The sequence below is a fragment of the Cibotium barometz genome, chromosome 27 (assembly GCF_041138505.1).
Source record: "Cibotium barometz isolate CiBa-2024 chromosome 27, ASM4113850v1, whole genome shotgun sequence".
Lineage (NCBI taxonomy): Eukaryota > Viridiplantae > Streptophyta > Polypodiopsida > Cyatheales > Cibotiaceae > Cibotium > Cibotium barometz.
The window spans coordinates 35284725-35298892 of NC_141072.1; the positions used below are offsets into that span (position 1 = coordinate 35284725).

General features: G+C 39.4%; 1 protein-coding gene across 1 annotated transcript; it reads left to right on the forward strand.

Annotated features, from left to right (window-relative positions):
- Positions 1-1253: 1253 nt before the first annotated feature.
- Positions 1254-2471, forward strand: LOC147623332 (cell number regulator 4-like). Its single transcript, XM_086821839.1, has 5 exons — positions 1254-1328; positions 1450-1527; positions 1638-1709; positions 1830-2042; positions 2229-2471. The coding sequence occupies exons 2-5, from the start codon at positions 1452-1454 to the stop codon at positions 2285-2287; spliced, it is 420 nt and encodes a 139-aa protein (XP_086677965.1). The 5' UTR covers positions 1254-1328; positions 1450-1451; the 3' UTR covers positions 2288-2471.
- Positions 2472-14168: the final 11697 nt, after the last annotated feature.

Below are 14168 nucleotides of genomic sequence, written 5' to 3' on the forward strand. Positions count from 1 at the left end.
ATTGATCGGTTTGTATAACTATTTGATGATTTTGTTGTTTTCGTTCAATAATATTTGGATGTTTGTCAACCTTTTTAGGTTGTAATTTATTTTAAGTTTTTATTTTCACTCAGTTTCAACACTCTATTTTTTTCCCAGCGTCGCGGAGTGATGCATATAACAGCGCTTACAGCAGCGTTTTTATAGTGCCACTGAGCAACGCTTATATAGCGGCGCTTATCTAGGACCACCGAGTAGCACTAATAACAGCGTAACGTAAAACGCAGCCAATAAACGTAGCTAATAGGGCCTTCCCTTGTAGTGTACCATTGCAAATATTTTTGTTCTAGATCATGAAATCTAAAACATTATAATGTAAAGTCAATAAGAATATTTTTATCAGGAAAGCAAAGAGTTTGTAAGGAAATTTTATTTTTTGTATTAGGAATGCAAAAAGCACCTTCGGTGCTAGCAAAAGAAAAGAATAATTGAATATTCGCATGGACAAAAGAAAAGTATACAAAAAAGATGACAAGTTGATAGGATCTCTCACCATCTAGTGGAGGAGTTTTTCTGGCAGTACCTACAAGTTTATTGGAGCCTTGAATGAGATGATGGGCTTCTCTTAATGAGATGATGGGCTTCTCTTATCTATAAAGTTGCCATAGTTGCTTTTTAACAGGTGTCATGCTTGTTTTTTAGGATTTTGGCCATAAAATACTTGTAAGTTTTTAAGGTTCCCATCAAAAATTACACTAGAATATCAAAGGACTTGTTATATTTCACTAAACCCATCCAATTCTGAAGGAAAGGCGTGCTTGTCAAAAATCAAGGTTGCAGAGTCCAATGGCCCATGGCTACTCTTATCTTGGTGGTGACATGAAGTCAGGACTTTGGAGAGAACAAGACCACGAGCAAAGAGTATTTTAGAAATGTCCTTCTTAATTATCAAACGCGTGAGTACATACTCGTGCCTACATTCACGTGACGTGACACAAAAAGAAAAGTATACAAAAAATGATAGCACAAAATAATCTACCTTGGGGAAAGTTGATAGGGTCTTTCACCATTTGGTGGAGGCAGTAAGGCTACAAGTTTATTGGAGCACCGGGTCAGATGATGGGCTTCTTTTACCTATCAAAGTTGTCATGGCTCTGATTGGCCCATAGATGCCCCGTCCCGGTGGTGAGACCACACTTGCACGCGGAGTCAGGACAAGACAACGCGCTTTTGAACATACTCGTGATTACATTGTTTATCTACGCAAAGCACAGCTTGATTGCACAGAACAGCGATGGCATGTGCGCCTGCTTCGATGATTGTGGCTCGTGTGCATCATATTTGAACCGGTCCATAGATACTGATCGTGACTACATTATTTATTTACGCGCACAGCTTTGCCTAATCCTTATTTACGTTTACAAACCGGCCCAGCTTCGCCTAATCCTTGTTTGCGTTTACACAGAACAGCTATGGCAACTGACGGCGCCCAACTACCTGGACAGTGGACTACAGGCCTGTGTGGCTGCTTCGCTGATTGTGGCTCATGTACATGCACACAGAACCCATTCTCGCAAAAGCTCTCTCTCTAATTTTGAATTTTCTTAATGATATCTCGTGTATTGCAAGCTGTGCTGTGTGTTTATATGATCGTGCAGGCTTCTGCAGTTTGTGCTGCCCATGCATCCCAGTTGGCGAAATAGTCCATGTTTTGGACGAGGGACAAACTTGTGAGTAATTGAATACACGGAGCTCATTAACTTAAAAATCAAGGGAAATTAACCTAAATCAATTAATAAGTGCTTAATCAAGGCTGTGCTAATGGAAGGATTTATCGTTGCCGATTGCAGCATGCGTAGGAGGAGGCTTGATATTCTGTCTACTGCAGTGGTTTACGGGGCTGGGTTGTTGCTACACGTGCCTGTACAGGAAGAAGCTAAGGCAGAAGTACAATCTGCCGGAGGAGCCCTGCAATGACCTGTGCACCGACTGCTGGTGCCTATGCTGCTCCATCGCCCAGACCTACCGAGAGCTCAAGAACCGCAACGTCGACCCAGCCCACGGTATGATTCTTTTGAAGGGTGATTGTGTTTTCACCTTTCTTGTGAAGGTTTTGACCTCTTTGGAAGGGTACTCCAACCTTCAAATTCTAGCATTGTTATATATCATTAATTAGACTTTATACTCATCAATTGCTCGAGTTAAGCTCACCTTTTATCTTTTTTTCTACAACCTATTATCTCCTGTAGGTTATGTACCTGTCAGAGCAACCGCCGCCCCACCGCCTCAGTTCATGCAAAGAGCTTGAGCATTTGATCAAGTGAATGCATTTCAGAAGTACTTGTGTGTAATATTAAGGTCTACTTCAGTCTTACTTTTAAATACCTTCTCTACCTCACATTTGGCTTGTCTATCAAGCTGAAATTGAAGGCCTACCTTACTTAACCTTCAATTTAAATGCCAAATGTCAAAAACTAGGTTGATCTTCAAAACATATATGTTTGTTTATGTTTACAATTTGGAAAAATTTTCAAAATAGTGGCCGTATGTGCTCTTTTTTTCAACCCTATTTTGTAAGAGGCCTTCTTTAGAAGGTTTGACGGGCTTTCGTGCCCTCTAAAGGCTTCAAATTTCAGCATAAATGTAAACCATACATGGATTTGATATTTTAGACCCACCGATATCGCTCTTCAACATAAAACACCCCCTAAAAAAAGGTCATTTATTGCGCTTGACTAGTATTTACAATTAATGCATGTGAATTGGGGGATTCGCCTAAGGACACGCATGCCTAAGCATGAGTTTCAGAACAAGGGCTTTATAAGTTCAAATTTATACAAAAAGTGGAAGAAATAAAATTTACATAAGGGGTTCTTCATTGTACAGTGAGAGGTTTTAAAAAAAACATATATTTGTAGATGAGTAAGGATTCCACACTCACAAATAAGTGATTTCATTAAATATCATTTGAATGTATAGAAGAGATGAATGATCATTTTAAGGATTCCAGACTCACAAATAAGAGGTTTCATAAAATATCATTTGAATGCACATGTTACATAAGGGTCTCCAACTAGTAAACTTTGTGAGTGAATGTGGGAATTTAAAATATGAAATAATGGATTGAATCATCTAGATTTTGAACCCCCCTCCCCCTTTCCAAGCCTATGGAATCCCTCCTAATAGGGGCCTCCTGAGCCATGAAGACAAGCCATTAAGTAACGAAATAGGAAGGGCTCCTCAAAGACGAACCCTTGCTTTCCCTCACCTGAAAAGAATTGGGGAGATGGAGAGGAAACGAGATACGTTCTCAATTAACAAGACAATTCCAATATGGAAGAAACAATACTGCACTTTTATTCAATGGAGTAGAGTAGCAATGACCATTACATACAATGGAGTAGAGTAGCAATGACTACTACATACAAATCATGGGCTAATCCCCAAACCCAAAACTAATACCAAGAGGCTCAATAAGCTCTCATATGTCAATGCGTACAATAGCAAGAGTGTTGGCTACAATCAGCACCACACTACACTCTCAACACTACACAGTATGTATGTGTCTCACTCTCCAACTATGTCCACCTACAAACTACAACTATAGAAGAACTGATATATCTCACGCTTGTGAGTGAACCACGACCAATCCTTTGGTAGGTAGATGCTCCATAATATGGGGAACAACTATTCTTCACACTCCATGAGTTGGAGGATCAATCTTCTTTAGTTATTGAGGTCGCCAAGTAGGTAGGTAGGTGCAGTCCAGAATTCTGTAGGTAGGTAGACAGCTAACTTGCAGGCTGTATATATCATCATTCTAGAAATCTGATCTGGAAGATCCCAACGGTGAGGTTGTCCATAAAGAGAGGAACAATTTATCTCAGACTGCTCCAAAAGTTAACGGTGGGATTGAGAGATATTAATACTTCAAACCTACATACAGCAATGTTAGCATCCAGAATTTTTCTCCTTGATTGAAGGAGTCTCTTTCACCAACCATGCACGCGTGATGTGTGCTATCAAAGGTAAATCCAAAGTCAATTCTATGACCTTAGGCATGTACATTACAACATATCACCATCAAGGTATCAATCTTGACTTTGCTTAATCAACCTTTATGAAGAGATCGTATTGAGCTTGCATACTTTAACACCTTCCCTCAAGTTCAACATTATCTCTAAACATCTTGGAATACAACTCTGAAACAAATGAAATGAAAAAAGAAAATCTAAATAGCGAATCAATGATAGAAAGACATTGAAACCTTCCATGATGAGCCTTCCCTTACTTCTCAAACTCCTTCCCTTAAGGAAAGCTCCATCATGCCAAGTCATGCTCGATGCTTGAAAAAGAGCTCTTTGCCTAGAGCCTTAGTAAAAATATCAGCAACATTTTCCTTAGGATTGCAATGATGCAACACTATATCACCATCGTGCAGTTTGATAAAGTGCTCTCGAACCTCGATATGCTTAGTGCGTTGATGCAAGATAGGATTCTTTGCCAAAGATTTAGCTGATGTATTGTCACAAAAGATAGGAATGGGATCACAAGATCCATAAAAACCAAGTTCTTGCAAGCATCTCTTTAACCATATAGCTTCATAAGCTGAGGTAGTCAAAGCTTTGTATTCAGCCTTTGTAGATGAGAGTAACAGTATTTTGTTTCTTAGAACACCAAGAAATTGCTCTATTTCCAAGGAAGAAAGCATTACCACTAATGCTCTTTCTAGAAACCAAGTCTACAGCATAATCAGAGTCACTAAAACCATGTAAATTCAGCTTATCACCTGTATATATGATACACCAATGTTGAGTATCTTTCAAGTATCGTAGAATTCTTTTGCATGCAACCCAATAAGACATTTTTGGGCTTTGCATAAATTGAGCAAGTGAATTTACGGCAAAACAAATATTAGGACGTGTGATAGTCAAGTAAATGAGAGAACCAATGAGCTATCTATACACTGTAGCATCACAAAGAACACCATTTTCATCCTTCATAAGCTTGAGGGATGATTCCATGGGTGTAGAAATAGCTTTGGAGTTAGTCATACCATATCTTTCAAGGATGGATTGAAGATATTTTTGTTGTGAAATGAATATGTCACCTGACTTCATTCGATTGATTTCAAGACCAAGAATAGGTCTTTCATTTCAAACTCATGAGAGAGTTTGGACTTCACATCCACCACCAAAGCATCATTGCTTCCTGTTAAAATCAAATCATCCACATAAAGTAAAACAACAACAATATCATTCCCTCTAATCTTGTAAGTAGAGAGTATGGTCAACATTACTCTTGGAAAATCCTTGAGATTTCAGGTGGTTATCTATTCTTCCATACCAAGCTTATGGAGCTTGCTTCAGTCCATACAAGCTCTTTTTTAGTAGATTGGTAGCCAAAGCATATGCATAGACAAATGGGATTGATTATGAGGAGACATTTGTCCTACTTGTTGCAAAGATGGCAACTCTGAGAGTTGTGATTGCAGTGGCTATAGCTAAAGGCTAGTTTTTACATCAAATGGATGTCAAAAATGCGTTCTTGCATGGTGACTTGTAAGAAGAGTGTATATAGATCAGCCACCAGGTTTTGAGGATATAGGTCACCCAGAATAGGAGTAGACCTAAGCTCCGTAAGGCCTTATATGGGCTGAAGCAAGCTCCCACTCTTTATAAGTGCGCAAAAGTGATAAAGGGTATTGTGATCATCACCATTTATGTAGATGATCTTATTATTGGGGGTGACAACTTGGAAGAGATTGAGCATGTGAAACGTCTTCTCAAAAGGAAGTTTGAGATGAAGGATTTGGGAGATCTATGCTACTTTTTGAGAATTGAAGTCATTCGCACACTTGAGGGTGATTGGTTGTCACAGAGCAGTATGCATTGGACATGTTGTCTAAGTATGGGATTGCTGATTGTAAGTCAATCTCGGTGCCATTAGATCAAAATAGCAAGCTTAGCGTGGATGCAGGTTATGTTTTGGAGGATCCCACTATCTCATGCATCCCAGTTGGTGACATAGTCCATGTTTTGGACTAGGGACAGACAAACGCGTGAGTAGTTTAATACACGGAGCTTATTAACTTTAAAATCAAGGCAAATTAACCTATATCAAGTAATAAGTGCTTAATCAAGGCTGTGCTAATGGAAGGATTTATCGTTGCCGATTGCAGCATGTTCGGGGGAGGCTTGATATTCTATGTACTGCACTCGTTTACGGGGCTGTGTTGTCTCTACACGTGCCTGTACAGGAAGAAGCTAAGGCAGAGATGCAATCTGCCGGAGGAGCCCTGCGATGATCTGCGAGCGGATTGCTGGTGCCTATGGTGCTCCATCACCCAGAGCTCAAGAACCGCAACGGCCCGACCTATGATTCTCCAGCTAACACATCTTTAATTAGACTTTCTTCTCTCTCTCTCTCTCTTAGACTGTATACACTCACCCTGTTTGCTTGTCTTTCTTTTTTTTCTTTTCTTAAATCGACCCCTCATCTTAGATTAATAAGACCATATCTCTCTCTCTCTCTCTCTCTCTCTCTCTCCATTGCTCGAGTTAAGCTCACCTTTAATCTTTTTTCATAAAATATCATTTGAATGTGCACGTTAAGTAAGGGTCTGAAACTAGCAAAGTCTGTGAGTGAACACACACTCGTAGTTTCCCATTTTTCTATGATAATGGGTGACACCCAATTAATATATGTTTGATTTGGTAAAGGAATCTCCTAGCAATAATCTTCGCAATTTCTTCTTACATAATTGTGGAATATTTGGGATAAATTTGATAAGGTCTTTGCCTTGTTGGTCTTGAGCCTTCTATGATAAGGATTGTGTGTTGTAGCACCTACATGAAACTCCCTTAAATATATCCATGTTTTTCTAGGTAAAGTAATTCTTGAATTATCTCATTAAGTCTACCTCCCTCACAAGGAGTTAGGTCCTTAGCACATTGAAAACTAGTTTAGGCTCCTCCCCATGTTTTGGCTAAGTCTATGGCCTTGACTTCAGCAAGTCCATTCCCTCTTGCCCTTCCTTAGAACGTTGGGCTCTAAATGCAAACAATTGTTTGTTCACACATTATATATGTTTTATATTGCTCAGGGACTAATCTTAAGTCCATTACATCATCTTCTTTTGTGTTGATTTGGGGCAATATCCTCTTAGTTTCTCATTCTTCCAAGGCTCAATTTACATCTTTTAGATCTAGAAAGTTACGACTCAACTTTTTTTTGAAGCTTGATATCTTTCTTGTGTCTTACCAAGGAAATTGATTTTTTATAGTTCGATGCCCTAATTATTAGAAAACTCCTCATACAACTTTGTAGCCTTAACATGTCTTTGCGATTGTGTATCTATGCATTTACTTCATAACATGCTGTTATGTTTAGCTTGATAGCATTTTTTCCCTAACCATTTTCTAAGGTGCTTCCCTTTTGGCAATGATTCGGTATCAAAGCTTGTTGACAACGTTTTTTTTGAAACATTACAATACTCCCCACTCTTATCATCATGAAAGAAGTCGAAGGGCCTTGCTTCATTGAGTCCAAATTCATGTACTTATTCCCCGACTAGGGCACATCATTGACAACACATACATCTAGTTTTCACTAAAATGTGGAGGAGGGAGGGATGAATACATAAGGTCCTCAAACTCACCCTTAGTTTGATAAACTTTTGGTTTTCACACGTACAGTGATGTGGTGTGATCAATGGGTAACTGACTCATTTCTAAAGAGGTTACCCTCCATAGGAGGATAAGTCTTGCATGTCCGTTAATAATTGGGTGTCTTTTCATAAATAGACTTAATCTAAGGACTAATTATCCAACAACCTAGTAGGCATCATCAACTATCTACTACCAAGCACGAAATCATACAAATCTACTTGTTGGCGCAAGACATTCATCACTATGAAGGTGTGATGATACTCGAATGAAAAGATTTTTTACTTATTCTTGTAATTGTTCTATCAACCATTTTTACAACAAGGCTTATTCATTCTAAGGTCAGTGTTCCCCATGTTTCCTAATATTTATTTATAGTGATGCTCACTTTAGCTCCACCATCTAGGATTACATGATATCCATTATAATATATGAACGGTAGCATTTGTGTCATCATTTTTGTAGTAATTCCTTGATTGATTGATTGGGATTTGTATAAATTTAAGAGCATTGCTATCCTCTTTTTACTACGGTGAGGTATCCACCTATGGTTCACCTCCTCGGGTTAACCTGTGGTTTTGAAGTTCATTCAATCCATTCTTTACATCCCTCCACAAGATAGGATTGCTATGAAGTAAGGTTTCAATAGGAATTTTCACCTCTGACGATTATAATGATGTCAAACTAGCTACATCCCATGGTTTGTATGTTATATCACTTTCCCTAATGAGATGTTCAATATTTTCTTTTATCTAGGAGTATAGGTCTCATTCATTGTTTCAAATATTCTATTCATAAATTCATCTCCCAATAGTTCCATGGAGCTAAGTTCTTTCTCCTCCCCTTGTTCTCAAATCGACTATGGCATGTCCAATTCTCTGTTTCACCTTATATTGGGAATACATTATGTTAAAAGCTTTACTGCTCCTTAGATTTTGTTCAAAATTCTCTTGGGCTTCTCGAATTAAGCCCTTTGTTGTTTCTAGCTTTCTCAGTTTGTTTTTCAACATTGGGATATTCATTAATACTCTTTGAGGTTATTAACCTTTCTAGGGCTATTTGTTTGGAGACTTTTTGTAAAGGGTGTTGAAATTTGAGCATAATGATGAGCTATGGTGGATCAAACACTAAAATCAACATCATTAATAAAGTGATTAGTAAATAATTAAGACGTAATTAGTGGATAATTAGCAAATAGATTAATGTAGGCATGGATACTCAAAAACCAGCAAAATCTCATTAGGGCTATGCCTCAATTTATAAAGTTTACATCAAGCATCAAATCCCATTGATTTCTCCATGATTCACTCCCAAAATATCTCCACCTCTTGCTTGATTCTCTCCACCTCTTCTCTTTTCCCTGAATATCTCCCAGAATAACTCCACACTTCCTAAATTCTCTCATGCTACCCTTTATTCTCTCGTAGTAGATTCTTCTCACCTTTTCACTGGTTCTTTCACAATTACATCTCTTTTATAGCCTCTAACCAAGGGCTTGTTCCCGCACACACCCTATTCACTTGTATTTTTAACACCTCCCCTCAAGTGAATAATCCTAGCACACCTGGACCCTATACCAAGTTTCCCTCTTACTTGATAGCCCGCGACCAGTGCCTCAAGTCCCTAAACTCCATAGTCCTTGACACTCTCTCTCTCTATGTGTCCAAGGCTACTATAAGTGCCCGCGACCTTGACTAAAGTGCTCACACATACATCTACCACGTGGCCTACATCATCGGTGGCTCAGAGGTGGTTTTACTTTGTTGGGACAGGTTACATTGGGTTGTGGGGTCTCTCTCTCTCTCTCTCTCTCTCTCTCTCTCTCTCTCTCTCTCTCTCTCTCTCTCTCTCTCTCTCTCTCTCTCTCTCTCTCTCAGAAAAGATGATCCGACTCCACTTCCTTTGGAGCCTCCATGAAGTTTGCCGATGTCGTTCCTTCTTCACTGGGTTTGTTGTAGCAGTCTCTCGCCATGTGTCCTAGCTTTCCACATTTGTGGCAAGTAAAGGTCCTTCCTCCTACTCTTCCTCTTCCTCGTCCTTGTCCTCGAGAGAATCCTCCTCGGGTGAAGAATGGTTTTTCTTCTCTTGCTGTTGAGTCGAGCCCTTTCTTCTCTTTGCCTCCGCTCTCTTGCTCTAGTAGAGCTGCTTCTATCTCGTGTAGCTTCAATTCAGGTACATTCTTTAGTGTTGCTACAATGTTTTCATAATCTCCTTTGTCCACACTCTTCAGAAGTACGGCTAATGCTTCATCATCTTCTACCTTTTTGCCAATAGCTGCCAGCTATTGCTTAATGCTTTTTATATTTATTCAAGTGTGTGATTAAAGGTTCACTTTCCTTTATGTCCAATTTGTAGAATTGCATTAACAGATTTATCTTTGAATTTTTTGCTTGTGTACCAAATAATTTATTGAGTTCATCCCATGCATCTTTTGCCCATTGTATCCCTGTGATGTGATGAATGATTTCATCATTTAAACTGAGTGCAATAAGTCCCAATGCTTTTTCATTCCTGCTCTTCCACTCATTTTCCCCTCTCTCTGGGCATTCATCTCTCCCTTCAACTAGTCTCCATAGATTTTTCCTCATCAGCAAATACATGGTTTTTGTCTGCATGTATAAAATTGCTCCCCATTAAATTTGGCTATTTCCTGTGCTGAACTCATGGTGATGTGAAGGGGGTCTTACCTCTTGATCCAATTTCAAGATTCAAGGGCAGTGTCTACTCTTTTACAACTCAATCCGGTGTTTACTAGATGATTACAACAAATTTATCAGCATAAAATCACCAGAAATTACACTAAATCAAGGGTAACCAATTTGTACGGGATGGTTGGAGTATTAAACCAACTCCGAATTGCAATCTGAAGCTATAGGGATCTGTATCAGACACCTAATGGTTAATTTGAACACTCAATTGCACCAAAATATAGTGATTAGCACTGATTAGTAAATTAATGCTCTGTTTTGTGTGCAAAAAATAGAGTATGCGGGGAGTCCAGATCTGGTGCCTTAGACTTCACATGAGCTCAAATGCTTTCAAAGGCATCAATAGCAATAAGTCTAGTAGAGGATTAAGCTAAGAAACACAAGATTTGACCAAATATTGAAAGCTTAATCTCTATTTTACCAAAGTCACCTGCAGATTTGAAATGAAGAGCTTGGATCTCAATGTAGACTTGATGAAATTGAATTCTGTCTTCACCAGCTTGTAGAGCATGCTTGAATACACCTTGGGCTAGGAGGAATTAGAGAGATTTGATCTGATGAAGTAGCAATGTCAAGAACTGCTCAGAAAAAAGGCACCGACAAAAATCACGAATTCTCCTGAATGCCTTGGCGGTTTGTTGCACCGTTTTGATGGGCTTGAAGCTAAGTAAGTTGGCTAGCTTGTGTTAGAAGGGCTTGCCCTAATTGTGAGTGTGCAAGGTGAATGGAGTCCTCCACCACTGGCTGGGGGGGTGGGGGGTGAAGGGGTGAAGTGAAAAATAACTAAAATTTAGATTATTTCTTAATTATCTACTAATCTTGATTAATTAACTAATGGACTCATAAACCTGATGGATTCTAGGCATGGCTCTGATACCATATTGAAATTTGAGCATAATGATGAGCTATGGTGGATCAAACACTAGAATCAATATCATTAATAAAGTGATTAGTAAATAATTAAGATGTAATTAGTGGATAATTAGCAAATAGATTAATGTAGGCATGGATACTCAGAAACCAGCAAAATCTCATTAGGGCTATGCCTCAATTTATAGAGTTTACATCAAGCATCAAATCCCATTGATTTCTCCATGATTCACTCCCAGAATATCTCCACCTCTTGCCTGATTCTCTCCACCTCTTCTCTTTTCCTTGAATATCTCCCAGAATAACTCCACACTTCCTAAATTCTCTCATGCTACCCTTTATTCTCTCCCAATAGATTCTTCTCACCTTTTCACAGGTTCTTTCACAATTACATCTTCTCTTTTACAGCCTCTAACCAAGGGCTTGTTCTCGCACACACCCTATTCACTTGTATTTTCAACAAAGGGAAACTCTCTAGATCGTATCAACCATCATTCTATGGTTCCCTTGTAAATATCATCTTAGATAAGAACCATTGACTCACTCTTGCCTACCCTCTTTGGTCGCTTTCCCCTAGCTTGTTTAAAGTTAGAAGCTCCTAGACTGCTGAACATACACCTTGTCTTTGTTCATATGTTGGGCATGGGCATGAGTGAAAACATTTAGTGGGGCTATTATGCATCATGGTTATATACTTATCAAGTAGCGACTTGTTGTAGGATTGGTGAAAGTTAACACTTCTCCACTTGACTTGTATGGATAGTCCTTGACTAGATGATTAACTCCACACTTTTTACATGTGTGCGCTTTTGCCGCACAGATCGTAGCTGGGGACTTGTCGGACACCGTATGCGAGCCACGAATGGCTGCAAGCATACAACCAGAGAAGGAAGCTCAAAACAGAATGCAAAAGGTGTGTCACTCACCGCTTAACTGCCGCCTTGAAGGATTCCCGCGTCGCAGTGGAGAAGGAGCTGCCGTCGCCGCTCTACCGCCTCGCCGCCGCCGCCGTGCCGCTACACAGTGCGCTCGATCGCTCTCTCACTCTCTCGATCGCTCTCTCACACACACACGCAGGAGAAGGAAACCAAGGAGATAAGGCAAGAGCACTCTTGTATTCACAACACATGAGAATGAGGATTTTAGGGTTACATTTGACTCTTATAGGTGACTTGGCCGTTCACACTTGGGCGCCCATACATGGCCGGCCGATCCTAACCCTTATCCTACTGATATTCAAGGTGCGCCTCTCATCGACGATCACCCAATCCCTTCATCCTTAACATATGGTGCCGACAAGCCCGGCCCATGACTCAGAATATTTAAATTAATGACGTAAAACATAATACGTCTCAATGTCCGTCATAGGTTAACATGCCCCCCTTCCTGATGTAGATTCCGTCCTCGGAAGCTATGGTATGGTAAGCTCGAGAGGGTTGTTGTGGTAGACCGTCTGCAAAACAGGAAAGTAGAGTGAAGGTATGCTGGAATTCAAAAGATATAAAGTGTATAAATTCAAGCATGTGAGACCACAATGGATGTTGCTATGAGAACTTAGTTTAAGGGTCACATGAGTGAGCTAGTGTAGCAAATTAATAGGAGTTTAAAATTATTGAAAGGAATTCAAGAGTTAGCAAGGTGTCAAAGGTTAATCAAGGTTTATAACTGGCCTAAGTCAAGGAAAATAACCAAGCTTAATAAATAAACAGATGACCACACTATGTCTACTCTAAGAACAAGTTAATACCACGAGCCTAGGGACACAAGAAACATCAGAGTTACAGGAGCTTTCTGCCTTTATTTTTATTTTTTTTTAATGCACGTGACAATTTTTACACACAATGGCGACCTTCCTTGCACGTGTTAAATAAAGGTCTCAAACTAGTGAACTCTGTGAGTGAATGTGGGCATTTAAAACATGAAATAATGATATTGTATCATCTAGTTTTTAAACCCCCTCCCTCTTTTCACGCCTATAGAAATCCTCCTAATAGGGGCCTCTTGAGCCATGGTTACAAGCCATTATGTAATGAAATTAGGAAGGCCCCCTCAAAGACACACAAAGATGAACTCTTGCTTTCCCTCGCCTTGAGTGAGGGAGAACTTACAACAGGGGGTAAGAATGTAAAACTACCTCTCATGGAATTTCTAAAGTAGTCCAGAAGACAATTTCAAGAGGGAAAACTTTTAATTTTAACAAGATTTATGACTTCTTGAAATAATCACAAAAAGTTAGAAGAGATATTTTTCCATCCAAAGATATCTAAAAACTGAATTATCTCTCTCTAGAATATTTTCTCTCTCTAGGCCAAAACTTGATGGGCATCTCTATCTAATTGACCCTCCATTAAGAGTAAGCCCTCCTTTCTGCGATTTATCATCTTTTATGGAATTTGTTGATGAAGGAGAGCTTGGCTTGTTAGGATACTGCAGAAGATTGACTACAAGTGGAGCTTGGCAAACCCATATTCTCCAATCTCAATTGCAAGCATCACAATAAATCAAGAAATCAAGTTTTATCAGAGGAACACTAAGTTGCTATAATAAGAAGAGCCCCTTTCGCTCGAACAATGAAGGAGATTCTCCAACGATATAGAACAGAGTTCCGTGTGCAGGGGATTGCCCTTGAAGCCTTGCAAGAAGCCTTCGAGGCTTTCCTTGTTGGGCTTTTTGAAGACACCAACCTCCTTGCAATACATGCAAAGAGGATTACCATATCTGCCAAGGACATGTAACTAGCTCGGCGCATTCAAGGTGAGCGAGACACGATCTAGAGATCTTAGACGTTAACCTTCTTTTTGAAGCAACTCTTTTGTTTCAAACCCCCCTTTGTAACAAGCCTATCTGGCTTTCATTTGTAACCTTCTAATAATTAAAATTTTAAGTTTCTCTTACAATGTCTCGGTGTCATCATGTTTGTTTAACATGGAGTGTCTATCATGTG